We start from the raw sequence: 18409 nt of genomic DNA, 5'->3' as shown, positions 1-18409 counted from the left end.
AGCAGTTATGCAGGGGTCCAAGAAGTGTGCATTTCGCCGGCACAACGCGACAAGAAATGTGCGTTTCGCCGGCACAACGCGAAGCATGTGTTAAAAACGCTACCCTGAACCTGTGGATACAAAGGATTTGACTGTGGTAGGAGTAGCGAGAAGTCAGTGTGGCGTTTTCGCGGCAAAATTGCGTAGATGATATACAATTTCCTCGTTTTTTGCGCCCCCTAATGGCGAAATTTTCCGAATTTTTTATCGAACGACATTAACGTTAACACCAACATGTCTGTAAAATTTGGACTCGATCCGATGTCTAATTTTGGATTTCTTTGGATTTTTGATATTTCACGTCTAATTTAGCTAATAAACCAATATTCAAAACGCTACTGTTTCGTCGTCAAAGGTCGCATCAAAAAAGTGTTTCATGCATTCTTTGCATGTGCGTCTGAAGATGTCGTGTGCAAAGTTTGGTGTTGATCGGGCGAGAAATGTGGGAGGAGTAGGGAAAAAACAGTTTTGCGGTTTTCGCGATTTTGCGAAAAAAAATTATAGACGGAAATGGGCGTGGCCTATGCCAAAAGATCCAGCAGACTCCAGTGAATATGTGCGTACAAGTTTTTGACTGTGGGAGGTTCGGTGTGGGAGTTATAGCCCCAAACGCGTCTTTCCTTGGAATAGCGCCACCTAGTGGCCGGCGTGTCTGGATTTGGTTATCTGAGTAGCGGTGCCGGACCTGGTTCTAGTCATGTAATTGGCGCGTGTGCACCATTTACGGTTTGGGCTGTAGTCCCACAAGTACGGGGGGAAGTATAATAATAATAATAGGAAAAATCCTTACAAAAACAATAGGGATCCAACCTGTTGGCTTGGACCCCTAATAATAGGAAAAATCCTTACAAAAACAATAGGGATCCAACCTGTTGGCTTGGACCCCTAACTAGAACTGCAAGCAGTTATGCAGGGGTCCAAGAAGTGTGCATTTCGCCGGCACAACGCGACAAGAAATGTGCATTTCGCCGGCACAACGCGAAGTATGTGTTCAAAACGCTACCCTGAACCTGTGGATACAAAGGATTTGACTGTGGTAGGAGTAGCGAGAAGTCAGTGACGCGTTTTCGCGGCGAATTTTTGTAGAAGATATACAATTTCCTCGTTTATTGCGCCCCCTAATGGCGAAATCTTCCGAATTTGTTATCGAACGACATTAAGGCTAGCCCCGACATGTGTGTAAAATGTGGACTCGATCCGACGTCTAATTTTTTTTATTTTTTTATTTTTGATTTTCCACGTCAAATTTAGCTAATAAACCAATATTCAAAACGCTACCGTTTCGTCGTCGAAAGTCGGATCAAAAAACTGTCTGAGGGTTTCTTTGCGTGTGCGTCTGAAGATGCCGTGTGCAAAGTTTGGTGTTGATTGGTCCAGAAATGTGGGAGGAGTAGGGAAAAAGCAGTTTTGCGGTTTTCGCGATTTTGCGAAAAAAAATTCTAGACGCAAATGGGCGTGGCCTATGCCAAAAGATGCAGCAGACTCCAGTGAATCTGTGTGTACAAGGTTTTGAATGTGGGAGGTTCGGTGTGGGAGTTATAGCCCCAAACGCGTATTCCTTGGTATAGCGCCACCTAGTGACCGGCGTGTCTGGATTTTGTCGTCTGCATAGTCCGAAGAGATCTGGATCTAGTCATGCAATTGGCGTGTCGGCACCATTTACGGTTTGGGCTGTGGTCCCACTTTTAGGGAGGTAAGTATAATAGGAAAAATCCTTACAAAAACAATAGGGATCCAACCTGTTGGCTTGGACCCCTAATAATAGGAATAATAATCCTTACAAAAACAATAGGGATCCAACCTGTTGGCTTGGACCCCTAATAATAGGAATAATAATCCTTACAAAAACAATAGGGATCCAACCTGTTGGCTTGGACCCCTAAAAATCCTTACAAAAACAATAGGGATCCAACCTGTTGGCTTGGACCCCTAATAAAGATTCAGAAGACACTAGGGGAAGAATGTATGAATGAATGAACGAATTTATGTGGCATATTCTATACGGTATGTGGCTGAAAGTTAGGAAAAGGTGTCAAGACGAGGCTGTGAAAGCTGACTTTATTGTCCTCTGTTTGAAAGCGATTCTCAACATCACACGTTTTGTACCAAAGATTCGATAGACAAATCTTCGCGGACCAGGAGGCTGTTGGTTCTTTCACTTTCCTCAATATCCTCTTATACACCAGTGAGGCCACCACAAACACATCAGAACTTACAAACAATATTTATTACGCAAACAACATTTACACCGGTATAAATAGATATCTAAAGTGAGCTAAATGTCTGAGGTTTTGGTCGTAAAGTCTTTGAGAATCACCGCAGGGGGTGAAGCCGTCCGGAGGAGGTCGCGTGTTGACAGACATTTTGTGTTTGTTACGAAAACACGCTTGACATCATTATAAACACGTATAAATTAAAATATCCACAAACATCTCCTCAACAAGATCTACAGTCACAGTTCAGAGCCAGGCCTTCTGAGGACTCATGCTGGCGGGCGTGTGTGTGTGTGTGTGTGTGTGTGTGTGTGTGTGTGTGTGTGTGTGTGTGTGTGTGTGTGTGGTGCGTCTGAACACGCATGCATATATGACACAAAATCGGGTGTGTGAGTGTATTGCTCTGTGTGCGTGTGTTTGAGTGTATTGCTGTGTGTGTGCATGTGAATGTTTGAGTGTATTGCTGTGTGGGTGTGTTGGAGCGTATCGCTGTGTGTGTGTATGTCTGAGTGTATTGCTGTGTTTGTGAGTGTGTGTGTGTGCGTGTGCGTGTGCGTGTGTGTCTCAGGCCATGTCCACACTTTTTTTATTGGTTCTCCACGACCAAATCCTAAACGCCGACCTCGGTTATAACCAAAGACGACCCGTCTGGGATCAGTAAAGTATAACCTTCTCTCATCTTGTCCCCGACCAGCCTGCCCTCAGCCTCTGAATCCAGACCGTGTTCCGGCTCCAGCGCCCCTGGCAGACTGGAGCGCTCAGAGCTCCACGGGCAGCACTTAGAGACCGCGGCTGAAGAACGCCAGGGTGGATTCTTTGTTTTGACACAAAGCAGCAGAGCTCCGACATGAGAGGAATCACTGTGGAAGCATGTCTCCCTCACACACACTCACACATACGCACAGGCACGCGCACACACACACACACACACACACAGAGACACAAACACACACAAACAGAGACACAGAGACACACAAAGTACACACAGACTCGCACCCTCAGACACACACCCATCCTCACTCCAACACACACACACACACACACACAGTGCAGCGGCGAGGTTAGCCTTGGGGGGGGGGGGGGGGGTTATGTGGCGTTGGCTCTGAGGTGGGCGGGGCTAACGGGCTGTCCCTCACACGGCCCGGGGATGACGAACACCGGGTTGGCCTTCCGGAAGCGGAAGCGGATCTCGGAGAGCTTGGAGTTGATGCCGGTACCGATCACCCCCTTACGGGCCTGGGGGAACCGGGCCAGGGTGGCATCTGGGGGGAGGTGGGGGAGGGGAGGGAGGGAAAGGGAGAGACAGTGAACAAAACAATCATAACAAAGTAGACAATATGAACATGTATTACACACCGACCCTCTGTCCCCAATAACTCCCTCCCTCCAGGCCCCCTCCTTACTGAAGATGGTGTTGATGTGGTGGGGGTCAAGGCCCTCCCCCCCCCCTTACTGAAGATGGCATTGATGGGTGGGGGTCCAGCCCCCCCCCTCCCCCCCAACCCTCCTTACTGAAGATGGTGTTGATGTGGTGGGGGTCAAGGCCCTCCCCCGCCCCCCCCCCCCTTACTGAAGATGGCATTGATGCGGTGGGGGTCCAGCCCCCCCCCCCCCCAACCCTCCTTACTGAAGATGGCGTTGATGCGGTGGGGGTCCAGGGCGCTGCGCTGGGGGTGGAAGGCGGGCCGCCGGCTCCGCCCCCCCCGCAGGTTGCTGCTGATGAGCGTCTCCATGTCGAACACGCCCAGCAGCAGGGTGCGCGCCATCGCCGTGGGCGACTGCGCCTGGTTGGCCGCGTGCCAGGAGCGCACGTCACACATGACCCCGGAGCCCGGGTACACCTCCACGTGGTGGATCTGAAACCAGACCACTGTTACCACGACAACCGTCACCACCACCACCACGACCGTTAACACCACGTCAACTGTTACTACCACGACGACAACCGTTACCATGGCGACAACTGCTACTACCACGATCGCTACTACCACGATCGTTACCACCACAAGCGTTACCACCATGAGCGTTACCGCGACGACCGTTACCACCACAACAACCGCACAATTTATTCTAATTACTGGTTCAGTAATCTGAATTGATATTCTTATATACTAATCTGATCTGTCCATGGATAGACGCTGTTCCTCTTACATGGCTGTTGGCGTGGCTGCTAGCATGGCTGTTAGCATGGCTGCTAGCATGGCTGCTAGCATGTCTGTTAGCGCACTGGCTCTCCGCGCCCCGCCTCCTCAGCTCCGCCTCCACCATGTCCGTCTGGCTGCAGATTGGCTCCTCCCCCATCATGTCTCCGCCCATACCCAGATCCCCCCCGGGCACCTCCTCCTCCTCCTCGCCGTAGTCCACCATGTCCCCACTTAGGTCCTCGGGGCCGAGCGTGGAGTGGTCGTCGAGGTGGTCGCTAGGGCTGAACTCCCCGTCCTCCGAGGTGTGGCTGGCCGGCTGCAGCGGGTGGTGCTGAGAGTAGGAAGAGCCGTAGTCTCGGGCTCCTCCCCTCCCCGTCGTCATGGAGACCGAGAGAGGGGAGTGGTGGTGGTGGCTGCTGGTGTTGTTCTGCCCGAGGGTCTGCCACATGGTGGACAGCAGCCCGGGGATCTCTGAGGGATACAAAGAGTATACCGTCTCCTTATTGCACTGTCTAACCCGTACCGTCTCCTTATTGTACTGTCTAACCCCGACCTGCTCCTTATTCTACTGTCTAACCCCTACCGTCTCCTTATTGTACTGTCTAACCCGTACCGTCTCCTTATTGTACTGTCTAACCCCGACCGTCTCCTTATTGTACTGTCTAACCCCTACCGTCTCCTTAATGACCTGTCCAACCCATACCGTCTCCTTATTGTACTGTCTAACCCCGACCGTCTCCTTATGACCTGTCTAACCCGCACCTGCTCCTTATTGTACTGTCTAACCCCGACCTGCTCCTTATTCTACTGTCTAACCCCTACCTGCTCCTTATTGTACTGTCTAACCCCTACCGTCTCCTTAATGACCTGTCTAACCCGTACCTGCTGCTTATTGTTCTGTCTAACCCCTACCGTCTCCTTAATGACCTGTCTAACCCTACCGTCTCCTTAATGACCTGTCTAACCCCTACCTGCTCCTTAATGACCTGTCTAACCCATACCTGCTGCTTATTGTTCTGTCTAACCCCTACCGTCTCCTTAATGACCTGTCTAACCCCTACCTGCTCCTTAATGACCCGTCTCTGTACTGTCTATCCCCTACCTGCTCCTTAATGACCTGTCTCTGTACTGTCTAACCCCTGACCTGCTCTTTAATGATCTGTCTTTACTGTCTAACCCGCTACACAGCTAACATAATACACAGCTAACATGCTACCCAGCTAACAGCTAACATGCTACACAGCTAACATGCTACACTGGCATCATGCTGGACTCCCTGGTCCTGAGGTCCCTGCAGGCGGGTGCATAAGCCAGACGGCGGCTGAACGGACCGTTGACCAGCATGGTCCGGAGCCGCTGGTTCTCCGCCCCCATCTCCGCCTTCTCCCGCTCCAGGTCTCGGACGCGCGAGCGCAGGAAGGCCAGCTCGGCGGTCTGGGACGAGGACAGCAGAACGCCCGACTCCACCTTCACCATCTGGGGGGGGGCAAGACACCAGGGACGTCACTCACCGGCCAATCAGGGCTGCCCAGGGGTCAAACTCTCACCAATCAGAAAGCACCGTTTGTTGATTGTAGTTTTTGTGATTACACAGCGCTTCCTATAATATAGAATCGGGCAGCATGTGACTCAGCTCCTCCCAGCCGAATGTTGAGATGTCCCTGAGCGAGACACCTCACCCTAACTACTCCTGACGTGCTGGTTGCCACCTCGGTGGCTGACACTGCCATTGGTGTGTGAATGTGTTCATAAATGGTTGAATGTGAGGCGATATTGTAAAGCGCTATGAGTGGCCACTGGTTAGAAAAGCGCAGTATAAATGCAGTCCATTTATCATAGGATAATATGATCGTCATTAATCAGTTGTGTATGTAATTTAGTTATAAGTAAATTAATTTTATTAATATATGTTATATGTTGTATGCATTAAAAATATTGAATAACATAATATAAAATGACGTCTTCTGCTACGTAATATTACGTAGAATTAGTATTTTGCTAGTATTACTTTGAGTAATACCCTCTAGTTATCAGTAGGGGACAGACATTCACACAATTATGTTATTCTCTAGTAAACCCGACGTCGAGTGAACATTGAAGTCTACTGAGGACAAACCCCAGTGGAGGGACGGTTTACTGAGTCTCTCTCTGCCCGGGATCTCCCTCCGAGTCTGGCCTTACGTCCAAAAACAGAAATCCATACTGAGAAATAACATGAACTCATAACCGATGGGGTCGTGGCGGTCCGTTGACCCAGAGCATTGCAGGGGGGGGGGGGGTCCACCCAGAGTGGGGGTCACCCAGAGCACCGTGGGGGTCACCCAGAGCACCGTGGGGGTCCACCCAGAGCACCCTGGGGGTCCACCCAGAGCGGGGGTCACCCAGAGCACCGTGTGGGTCCACCCGTCACCCTGACGCATGCTGGGTCCGCCCTGTTACGGTATATCATACGCCCATCAGGGTAATGTGTGATTCAGTTTAGATGATATGAGGGTCACTATGGGGGATCCACATTTGATGGACCTCCAGATGTAGAAACATTCACCAGATAGAAGGGGAAGGATTATGTACAATGTCATATTTTTCCTGTACCTTGACAAATAAATGTGCATTTATAATCCACTTACCACAGAACAGAATACATTACACTAGAAGAAAGACGGCATTGTGTTCATCGAGTTGGATCGTCATTATTTGAAATATGTTGTTTTGAATAATAAACGTATTATTAGAGGAATGTAGGCGACAGGGCCACACAATATCAGCTCTTAAGAAATCAAACACAGGGTAACATTACCACAGGCAACTCTACAGCAATTTACTCATCTTGAGGACAGTTTGAGCACAATAATTAATATTAGTAACATTTATAGTAGTAACATCATTATTATCCCACAGTTATTACTATTATAATTGTTGTTATTATCAGTATTGTCGTTGCTATTGTTATTACACCGAGTATCATCATTATAAGGCTTTAATTATCATCCAGTTGCCTCACCGAGCCGTATGGTAATCAAACATAACCCAGTTATTATGACCCAGAATGTAGTTCTCCAGCGCTGCCCTGCTTTCTCTCGCTGCACACTGGGGAGATACGAGCCCCTCCAGCCCACCTTAACCTGCGACTTAACGAACTGAATGGATGAAATACGGGGACATTTTACGGGGATTCTCACCCTGTCTCCGATGCACGTCCCGCCGGCCGCCTCGGTCCGGTGATGCAGGAGACAGCCGTCCAGCCCGCCGCCTCCGGAGCTCTTACCGTCGGACTGCTGCATGATGCACCGCGACCCGAGAGTCCGATTCAACTTTTATCACCAATTTATCCCCCGACTGTTTGATGACGGCCTGGAACGCCGCATCGCTTGCTGCGGAAAAAAAATACAAAGAAAAATGCAAAGAAGTTATTAAAATTCATAAACATATCCATTTCCGGAGGCGTCAGTCTCCCTCTTTCCGGTGTGACGTCAGACTTGTCTATATATATATATATATATATATATATTTTAACGTGCTAATGGAGGATAATAACCGAACAAATCATAGTTTAGATAATAGAACCACACACGTAGATTGACATCTATGTGGTGGCACGGTCTTTTGTTATTCTGTTCAAACGTTGCGCTTCTTTGGTACAAGCAACAGCCCCGTGCACCGCCGTACAAAGATCAGGTGGACACCATGTGGACTACATCTCCCACAATGCCCGGCTCGATGTCACCGTATGGACTACATCTCCCACAATGTCCGGCTCGACGTCACCGTATGGACTACAACCGCTGTGTCTCCGTCTGACCATGGTCTGACCCGCACATGAAGGACGGCGACCCGGCTGACGCCCGCAATGCTGGGTACGTAGCCTGACAGAAGATAGAAGAGTCTCTTAACGAGTATAGTCTTATATCTTCTGTCTCGAAAAACGCGCAGTGTGTTTGTAACCGGAAGGTTGCTAATTCGATCCCCTGCTGCTCCTAGCGTGTCGAGGTGTCCCTAAGCAAGACCCCCTCACCCTGACAGCTTCTGACGTGCTGGCTTTTGCCTTGCGTGGTTGACTCCGCCGTCGGTGTGAGAGAATGTGTGCATGAATGGGTGTTTGTCGCTTTGGACATGTAGAACGACCTCTGAGTTTACTCTGCTCCCGAAGTGGGCTGCACTGACACTTGCTCAAAATGAATCAAACTCAAACCGACTCAAACATAAACTGACTCAAAGTCAGCAATACATTCTGCCAAGGAGACGATAGGTTGTGTAGTCCTTTCTATCCGGTGTCTCTGAAGCGAAACTAGGGATGGTTTATTCAAATGACTCTGAAATAGCAGATAATATATACAGAAGGTGATAGAGAAGAAGAGAGCAGAGTAGAGAATACAACAGACATATATATATATATAAGAGAGAGAGAGAGGCAGATATGGGTAATATCGGTTTGTATCTGGTTACCTTTAGAGTTAGTGCTCTCTTAAAAGGAAATATAATATAACAACATCATTACAACATCTGAATATATAAAACTCTCTCTCGCTCTCTCTCTCTCTCTCTCTCTCTCTCTCTCTCTCTCTCTCTCTCTCTCTCTCCCCCCCAGTCTTTGTTCGTTTTAACTCGGGTCCGGGCGTGGCGGTGGAGGTGGACGCGGGCTCCAGTGTGGGCGAGCTGAAGGCGCTGGTGGCCCAGCAGCAGGGGCTCCCTGCTGCTGGGCCTCTGAGGCTGCTCTTCGCTGGCCGCGAGCTCCAGGACGGGGACACCCTGCAGGTGAGACCCAGCTGAGGCTGAGCCCTCAGGGGCTCTTCCAGACCCCAAAGGGAGAAATACAGTAGTGTCTTGTGGAGGTACAGTAGTGTCTTGTGGAGGTACAGTAGTCTCCTATGGAGGTACAGTAGTGTCTTGCGGAGGTACAGTAGTGTCTTGCGGAGGTACAGTAGTGACCTGTGGTGGTACAGTAGTGGCTTGTGGAGGTACAGTAGTGTCTTGTGGAGGTACAGTAGTGTCTTGTGGAGGTACAGTAATGTCTTGTGGAGGTACAGCAGTCTCCTATGGAGGTACAGTAGTGTCTTGTGGAGGTACAGTAGTGTCTTGTGGAGGTACAGTAGTGTCTTGCGGAGGTACAGTAGTCTCCTATGGAGGTACAGTAGTGTCTTGCGGAGGTACAGTAGTGTCTTGCGGAGGTACAGTAGTGACCTGTGGTGGTACAGTAGTGGCTTGTGGAGGAACAGTAGTGTCTTGTGGAGGTACAGTAGTGTCTTGTGGAGGTACAGTAATGTCTTGTGGAGGTACAGCAGTCTCCTATGGAGGTACAGTAGTGTCTTGTGGAGGTACAGTAGTGTCTTGTGGAGGTACAGTAGTGTCTTGCGGAGGTACAGTAGTGTCTTGTGGCGGTACAGTAGTGTCTTGTGGAGGTACAGTAGTGTCCTGTGGAGGTACAGTAGTGTCCTGTGGAGGTACAGTAGTGTCTTGTGGAGGTACAGTAGTGTCTTGTGGAGGTACAGTAGTGTCTTGTGGCGGTACAGTAGTGTCTTGTGGAGGTACAGTAGTGTCCTGTGGAGGTACAGTAGTGTCTTGTGGAGGTACAGTAGTGTCTTGTGGAGGTACAGTAGTGTCCTGTGGAGGTACAGTAGTGTCTTGTGGAGGTACAGTAGTGTCTTGTGGAGGTACCTGGCCCAATGCAGAACCTGAGTTCTGAAGTGTTACTGTTTGACCCTTGACCCGAACAGGCCTCTGACCTACCGGAACAGAGCACCGTCCACGTGGTGCTGCCACGCCCACACGCTGGGCTCCGCCTCCAGGAGAAGGGGGCGGGACAGAGACTGACCAGGCTGGACCTCCACGCCGACCGCTCTGGCCTGGCCGTCGCCTTGGAAACCAGCCCTGCCAGTCCCAGCCCGGCGGAGGACGGAGAGGAGGGGGGAGGAGCAGAATGCCAGACCAATGGTAGGCGGGGTTGTGGGGTCGTGGGTCGGGCGGGGTCGTGAGGTGGGCGTGGTCGTGTGGTCTTGGGGAGGGCGGGGTCGTGGGGTCGTTAGGTGCGCGGGGTCGTGAGGTGCGTGGGGTCGTGAGGTGGGCGGGGTCGTGGGGTCGTGAGGTGGGCGGGGTCGTGGGATGGAAGGGGTCGTCGGGTTGTGAGGTGGGCGGGGTCGTGGGGTTGTGAGGTGGACAGGGTCGTGAGGTGGGCGGGGTCGTGTGGTCGTGGGCTCTAATCACTGTATCATTATGAACAAAATCACTTTGTTGGCATGACGATAACCAAGGTGTCATCACCGCACTGTGATGCTGGGAGGAACGGGGGGAGGAACGGGGGGAGGAATGGGGGGGGGGTGTAACCGTAGAGTAAACCCACTGTGGTCAGATGCTTGGCTACCGGATGGACCAGGAAGAGCGTGTGGGTTTGAGTTAACAGTCTCCAGGATAGGACGTTCTACGTGTTCTGTCAGAGTGTGGGGTTGAGTTACCGGGTTCTGTCTCCAGGATAGGACGTTCTACCTGTTCTATCAGTGTGTGGGGTTGAGTTACATGACGTTCTACCTGTTCTATCAGTGTGTGGGGTTGAGTTACATGACGTTCTACGTGTTCTGTCAGAGTGTGGGGTTGAGTTACCGGGTTCTGTCTCTAGGTTACAGGACGTTCTACGTGTTCTGTAAGAGCGTGTGTGGCGCCGTCCGACCGGGCAAGCTGCGGGTTCGCTGTGGAGCGTGTAGACAGAGCACTCTGACGCTCAGCCGGGTAATACCACAATACTACCACCATCTATATCACCTCAAATACTACCAATACATCAATACCACCTCACAGTAATACCAATACTTCAATATCACCTCAAATACTACCAATACATCAATACCACCTCACAGTAATACCAATACTTCAATATCACCTCAAACACTACCACCAACTATATCACCTCAAATACTACCAATACATCAACACCACCTCAAATACTACCACCATCTACTGTATATCACCTCAAATACTACCACCATCAATATCACCACAAATACTACCAATACATCAATATCACCTCAAGTACTACCAATACATCAACACCACCTCAAATACTACCACCAACTACTGTATATCACCTCAAATACTACCACCATCAATATCACCACAAATACTACCAATGCATCAATATCACCTCACAGTAATAGCAATACATCAATATCACCTCAAGTACTACCAATACATCAATATCACCACACAGTTATACCAATACATCAATATCACCTCACAGTAATACATCAATATCACCTCAAATACTACCAATACATTGATATCACCTCACAGTAATACCAATACATCAATATCACCTTAAATACTACTAACAGGGTCTCTCTCTCTCTCTCTCTCTCTCTCTCTCTCTCTCTCTCTCTCTCTCTCTCTCTCTCTCTCTCTCTCTCTCTCTCTCTCTCTCTCTCTCTCTCTCTCTCTCTCTCTCTCTCTCTCTCTCTCTCTCTCTCTCTCTCTCAGGGTCCATCATGCTGGGATGACGTGCTGCTCCCAGGCCGTATCCATGGCGTCTGTCAGTCGGAGGGCTGCCCCGGCACCGTGGCGGTAAGAGGCTTGATAACTGAACTAATCCATGGATGTCTGGGGTTAAGTCCATGAGCAAGGCTGTTCCCTGCCGTTCAGTAGCCATTAGCTAGCTAAAGGACCTAGCTCCTTTGGGGTGAAACGAGAAACTCTCAATTGTTATTGAGGTGAGTGATCAGCTGTGAGTGAGTGATAAACTATGAGTGGGTTATAAGCTGTGAGTGAGTGAGTGAAGAGCTTTGAGTGAGTGAGTGATGGGCTGTGAGTGAGTGAGTGATGAGCTGTGAGTGAATGATGAGCTGTGAGTGAGTGAGTGATGAGCTGTGAGTGAGTGAGTGATGAGCTGTGAGTGAATGATGAGCTGTGAGTGAGTGAGTGATGAGCTGTGAGTGAATGATGAGCTGTGAGTGAGTGAGTGATGAGCTGTGAGTGAATGATGAGCTGTGAGTGAGTGAGTGATGAGCTGTGAGTGAATGATGAGCTGTCGGTGAGTGAGTGAATGATGAGCTGTGAGTGAGTGAGTGATGAGCTGTGTGTCTGCAGGAGTTCTACCTGAAGTGTGCTCTTCATCCTACGGCTGAGGAAGACGTGTCAGTGGCTCTGCCCCTCTTCATCACCAACCACAGGGAGGTGGCCTGCATCGCCTGCACCGACGTGCTGTGAGGACACACACACACACACACACACACACACACACACACACACACACACACACACACACACACACACACACACACACACACACACAGGTACGCACACACATACAGACAGGTACACGCACACAGGTAGGTACACACACATGTACACACACATGTACACGCACGTACATACATACACAGACACGCACACACAAAGGCAGGTACTTACACACACATACACGCAAACACACTAAGTACACACACACAGTTACGAACACACACACATACACGCACAGACACACGCAGGAACACATACACACACTGGCTCCTTGTTTCAGGCCACTGTCAAACTGAAGAGATTTAGAACGCTGATGTAGACACAATGCCCAACTCACTGTCGACCTGTCTGTCTGCCTGCCCCTGTCTCTCTTTCTCTTCCTGTCTGTTTGTCTCTCTGTCTGCCTGCCGAACTGTCTGTCTCCCTGTCTGGTTGTCCGTCTGTCTCTCTGTCTGTATGTCTCTCTGTCTGTCTCTACTATCTGTCTCCTTGTCTCCCTCTCTGTGTCTCTGTTTCACTGTCTCTCTGCCTTTCTCCCTGTCTGTCCAGGTGTCCGGTCCTGGTGTTCCAGTGTGCTGACCGTCATGTCATCTGTCTGGAGTGTTTCCGTGGTTACTGCCTCACCAGACTCAACGACAGACAGTTCATCCACCATCCCTTGATTGGCTACTCACTGCCATGTGCAGGTAGGAGCTACAGACAGGGAGGACAGAGAGATAGGCGGGACAGATAGGTAGGAAGTCAGACAGATAGACAGGCAGACGGTCAATTCATTAATTACTGCCAGGAAAGGCAAGTCAAAGTGTTCATGTGTGTCTGTGTGTGTGTGTTTGTTTGTGTTCAAACCTGTGTGTGTGTGTGTGTGTGTGTGTGTGTGTTCAAACCTGTGTGTGTGTGTGTGTGTGTGTGTGTGTGTGTGTGTGTGTGTGTGTGTGTGTGTGTGTGTGTGTGTGTGTGTGTGTGTGTGTGTGTGTGTGTGTGTGTGTTTCTAGCTGGGTGTCCAGACTCTCTTATTAAGGAGCTTCATCATTTCAGAGTCCTCGGGAATGAGCAGGTGACACACAAACACACACACATACTACACTTAACGCACACACTGCTCATAAACACACACACACACACACACACACACACACACACACACACACACACACACACACACACACACACACACACACACACACACACACACACACACACACACACACACCCACCCACCCCCACACAGTGCATGTGCTTGCATTAGTGTGCTTATGTATCCATTATTTATTGTTTTGTTGAACCATATGATGTTGACCCCTTAAGGTCCCCGTCTCCCTCTGCCTCCCAGTATATGCGTTACCATGGATACGGAGCAGAGGAGTGTCTGCTGCAGATGGGCGGGGTCTTGTGTCCGAGGGCAGGCTGTGGGGCGGGGCTTATCCCTCAAGCCCCGTCCACCCAGAGAGTGGAGTGCGAGAAGATCAACGGCCTGGGCTGTGGGGTAGGAACCCACAACACACACTCACTACACACATATTCACACATACTATGCACACATACATACACTACACACTCACTACACACATACACACACATATACACACACACTACACAGTAAATACTACAAACACATACTATACACAGATACATACACTACACACCAAATACAACACACATACATACACTACACACTAAATACTACACACATTCGCCACACGCATACAAACACATACACACACACTACACACTAAATGCTACACACATGTACAGAAATATAGACACACTAAATACTACATACATATTTGATAAACACACACTTAACACTACACACTAAATACTACACACATATACACACGCACACTACACACAAAATACTACATTTATATACACACACTACAAACGTAATAATACACACATATTTAATAAACACACAATAAACACTAAATACTACACATATATAATACAAACACTACTACCCACTTAATCATACACACTACATGCTTCACGTACAGATAATTCACAACGCCAACTAAATACTACAAGATACATACTAAGCAGATACAAACAACTTATAAGATGTATGTGTTGTGTACGTGCGTGCGTGTGTAGCTTGTGTTCTGTCGGGACTGTAAGGAAGAGTACCATGAAGGGGAGTGTCATATGGCAGCTTCCTGCTCTGGGGACGCAGCTACGCAGGTGAGTTACCGGCTACTGGCTGAAGTCTCAGGTTGTCTAAACAGTTCGGAGTGAATCAGATAAATCAATATTGCACTCCAAATGGAGGATTAGTATTACTTTACTAATCTTTACTAAGTACTTTACTAATCCAGATGGGAAAGTCAGTGTTTCACACCAGAAAGTACAGGACATTTATATAATTAATTAAAATGAAAAAGAGGTTTTAAATCAGAAGGAAACATATTATGAAAATTATACCGAAGATACAAATGAATGTAGAGTGAGTGGGATTGACCTATGAATGTGTGTAGAGTGAGAGGGAGTGAATTAGGAATGTGTGTAGTGAGGGGAGTGACCTATGAATGTGTGTAGAGTGAGAGGGAGTGAGCTTGGAATGTGTGTAGAGTGAGAGGGAGTGACCTTGGGGTAAAGGCCCTCTCTGCCTCAGTGTTTTGTGGTGGACGAGGGCGCCCTCCAGAGGAGCCGGTGGGAACTGGCGTCTCGCGACACCATCAGAGAGACCACCAAACCCTGTCCTCAGTGCGGAGTCCCAGTGGAGAAGAACGGTAATGCATCCGCACACGCACGCACACACATACACATAGTTGACGCCTAACAGTAGGCACAACCAGTGTTGGGGGTAACAATATAACTTTTTGGGGTAACGAAGTAAAGTAACGCATTACATTTAAAATATCGGTAACTACACTACTTTAATAGACAATAGTAAGGGGCTTTCCTGCGTTACCCAAGCCATGTTTGCCTGCATGTAAATTACTGATCTGTTGTGGTGCGTGCATGCGTGGTGCCTGTGTGTCTGCAGCGCCTGCTTGTCTCGGCACGTTGCCATAGCGATCGATTTGAGGGACGTAGCTGCTTGTGCGAAGGATTTTTCAAGTGTTGGAGCGCAGAAGCAGGTGACACAGAAAGACAGGCTGGTTTGCAGGGTTCATTGTAGAAGACATGCTTCCCCTACCAACTATTGAATCGCCCGGATTTAGAAAAATACTAGGTAAAAGACCTGCGACTCGCAAGCCAACATCTGACAGGAAAACATTTTCCCATTACCTGACCAAGTGTTATACCGACATGGAATCGAAGCTCAAAATAATTTTTGAGTCCTCCCTGGATCATATGTTCACCACCGCGGACATTTGGTCCGCCAACAACAAAAGTTACTTAGGAATGACGTTTGCACTGGATAGACAGCATTACTTTAAAACTTGAGAAGGCTGCTCTTGCCTGCAAGAGGGTGAGAGAAAGTCACACTTACGATGTCATAGCTTGCGAAATAGATCAGGTTCATTCAACCTTTGGACCACAATAAAGTAACGGCATGTGTCACTGCCGCTTAAGTGCATTTCTGTTTTAATTGTATGGGATAAAGAGACCTTTTTATATTTTTCCTTGACCACTTAATTTTTGTTCTCATGGTTCCTAAAGCCTGTGTTTTGAAACTTGTGTGTTGCTACCGATTGACCTAACCATAGACTACTTTATGTTTGTGTGTGTGTGTGTTCCAGGAGGTTGTATGCACATGGTGTGTCCGAGGAAGCAGTGTTCCAGTGAGTGGTGCTGGATCTGCTCTGTGCCCTGGAACAGAGACTGCATGGCCAACCATTGGTTTGGATGAAACATTAGGACACGCCCACAGTCAACAATCTCTCAGGAGAGAAGACACGCCCCCAACGATGATTAGACACGCCTTCAGCTGGGAAAGGACATATCTTCAACAGGGACAGGACACGCCTCAAATTGTGATAAGACACGCCTCCAACACTGACAGGACACGCCTCAAATACTGACAGGACACGCCTCCAACAGTGACAGGACACACCTCCAACACTGACAGTACACACCTCCACGGACCTGGGTTCCAGGGTCCTGTTCCAGGGTCCTAGGTTCAAGGATCCTGGGTTCCAGGCTGTGTTCCAGGGTCTACCGGGGTCCTGGGTTCCAGGCTGTGTTCCAGGGTCCTGTTCCAGGGTCTACCAGGGGTTTTAAAACTAACTATCTTATTCATTTCTCTAAAGCTAAACGGTTTTCTTCAATGTGACTCTTTTTGGTGTGCGATCATTTATAGAAACATACAATGTTACGACATGTGGGAATTAAGTTCCGTTTCTTAACTTAATGAGTTTTCGCAGAACCTAGTACACGACCCGTCTGTCTGTACGTCCTGCTCACAAACATTTGAGTGCTTGGGATCTACAAGGTGTTAATGTTATGAATTGATACAATGATCGATATTCAACTTTGAAACATATGCGCTGATGAATAAAAGATGAGTACTTATTTAAAGATTTTACCTTATTTAATATGAATTTGATTCCAATTGGCATGCTTGTTCAAAGTTTGCGCTTTTGGAAAATTGCTATTGCGCCACCTTTGGCCCAATCAGTGTCATTATTCTTCCCTGTTAATATCTTGTTTACAGCCTCTACAGCTGTGGAAAGTTTCATAAAAGTGCCCCAGCTGTTTTTGCTGTGTAGGTAATTTTTGCGGGTAATAATATAATAATATATATACATGATAACACTACCATTTTCAATAGGTTGCCTGGCACTTTTTTCTTGGCCTAAAAATAAATACAATTGTGAATCTGTGCCTGATTTGATGACATCAACTAAAAAAACCTTGCCACAACCCCCAATCTTTCCAATCTAAAGAACTAGAGGTTTGATGTCTATAGGTCGCATTTCATCATTCCATTAGCTTTAGAAGGAGAAAGGCCATACGTGGACCGTAATGTTGTGTGTGTCTCCCCCTAGCGGACACTGTTGGCACGCAGCCCAAAAACATATCCCTCTCGTCTCGTCTTCTCCTGGTTTCTCCTGTTTTCTCGTGTTATTCACCTCGTTGACTCAAAATAGTAATATCTCATGCGTAACCGGTTGTGTTTTGTCCGCCGACTTCTAAGGCGTGGATTTCTAAGGCGTGGGAAGGACGAAACAGCGACACAGGACAAAGCTCTCACGTTGGTGCTCTTTATTGTGGTACAACATGATGACACACACATCGTGTCAACACCATGAGTGTTCAGACCTCCAGGTTAGATATATTTATCTATTTCTTTATTTTGACTGACAGAAAATACATTTATACATACATACTACATCAAACATTTGATCGTATAGTGGTAAATTACAGTTAATTTCCAACATGATTGTCCACCCCACTTTTAATAATGGTGTGATCCAGATGCCTCGGACACCAGCCTTCCGAGTGGGGAAATCTCCCAGCTTTCTTACGGCATTTCACTAAGGCACGGCCCCTTTGGGTCATGCCCCCTCTGAATTCTGGTCATGCCTCTGCGTTCACTCTCCTGGGGCCTCTACGAATAGTCAAATCTCCTAACCCAACTTTTCCTTAACCTTTGTGGAAAACGTCATCAATTTTCCGAAGATTGACTACAACAAGCGCTCTTTGATCCATGAGTTCTTGTCGTATTGATTTCAATCAGTTTATCGCCATCAGTGACTTTGGTCGGACTTGGCCAAAGGGAATATTTTAGGCCACTTGAATTCCAATTCACATGTGAAAATAAATTAACTGCCCCCATTAATCTTTCTTAAATGTGAAGTTCGCATTTTCTTTTCTTATGCTGTATTTTATATGCTTACTAACCGGCAA

The 18409-nt window shown here is 48.2% G+C and overlaps 3 protein-coding genes across 4 annotated transcripts in view; 2 read left to right on the top strand and 1 right to left on the bottom strand.

Moving 5' to 3' along the window:
• Positions 1–18409, top strand: part of LOC115559454 (neoverrucotoxin subunit beta) — a 544561-nt gene that overhangs the window by 263802 nt on the left and 262350 nt on the right. The window lies entirely within an intron of this gene.
• LOC115559447 (uncharacterized) lies at positions 2791–7767 on the bottom strand. The gene is made up of 5 exons (XM_030378207.1): positions 7576–7767; positions 5728–5872; positions 4404–4867; positions 3880–4108; positions 2791–3514 (listed from the first exon to the last, which is right to left on the bottom strand). The coding sequence occupies exons 1-5, from the start codon at positions 7675–7677 to the stop codon at positions 3339–3341; spliced, it is 1116 nt and encodes a 371-aa protein (XP_030234067.1). The 5' UTR covers positions 7678–7767; the 3' UTR covers positions 2791–3338.
• Positions 8142–16777, top strand: prkn (parkin RBR E3 ubiquitin protein ligase). The gene is made up of 12 exons (XM_030378205.1): positions 8142–8250; positions 8982–9148; positions 10108–10324; positions 11004–11113; positions 11858–11941; positions 12464–12579; positions 13166–13302; positions 13609–13670; positions 13947–14099; positions 14708–14794; positions 15225–15342; positions 16300–16777. The coding sequence occupies exons 1-12, from the start codon at positions 8244–8246 to the stop codon at positions 16407–16409; spliced, it is 1368 nt and encodes a 455-aa protein (XP_030234065.1). The 5' UTR covers positions 8142–8243; the 3' UTR covers positions 16410–16777.

This window comes from Gadus morhua, chromosome 15 (assembly GCF_902167405.1).
Source record: "Gadus morhua chromosome 15, gadMor3.0, whole genome shotgun sequence".
Classification (NCBI taxonomy): Eukaryota; Metazoa; Chordata; class Actinopteri; order Gadiformes; family Gadidae; genus Gadus; species Gadus morhua.
Note: the sequence above shows the minus strand (reverse complement) of the source record. Positions and strands in the feature narration are given on the sequence as shown.

Bases quoted from the DNA above. Each gene is read 5' to 3' on its own strand.
- LOC115559447 (XM_030378207.1), bottom strand. From the start codon at position 7,677: ATGCAGCAGTCCGACGGTAAGAGCTCCGGAGGCGGCGGGCTGGACGGC. The intron at 5,873-7,575 runs GTGAGAATCCCC...GCCCCCCCCCAG, and splicing joins GGACGTGCATCGGAGACAGG to ATGGTGAAGGTGGAGTCGGG. The intron at 4,109-4,403 runs GTAAGAGGAACA...GTCTGGTTTCAG, and splicing joins GCAGCCACGCCAACAGCCAT to ATCCACCACGTGGAGGTGTA.
- prkn (XM_030378205.1), top strand. The intron at 10,325-11,003 runs GTAGGCGGGGTT...TTCTGTCTCTAG, and splicing joins AGCAGAATGCCAGACCAATG to GTTACAGGACGTTCTACGTG. The intron at 14,795-15,224 runs GTGAGTTACCGG...TCTCTGCCTCAG, and splicing joins CTGGGGACGCAGCTACGCAG to TGTTTTGTGGTGGACGAGGG.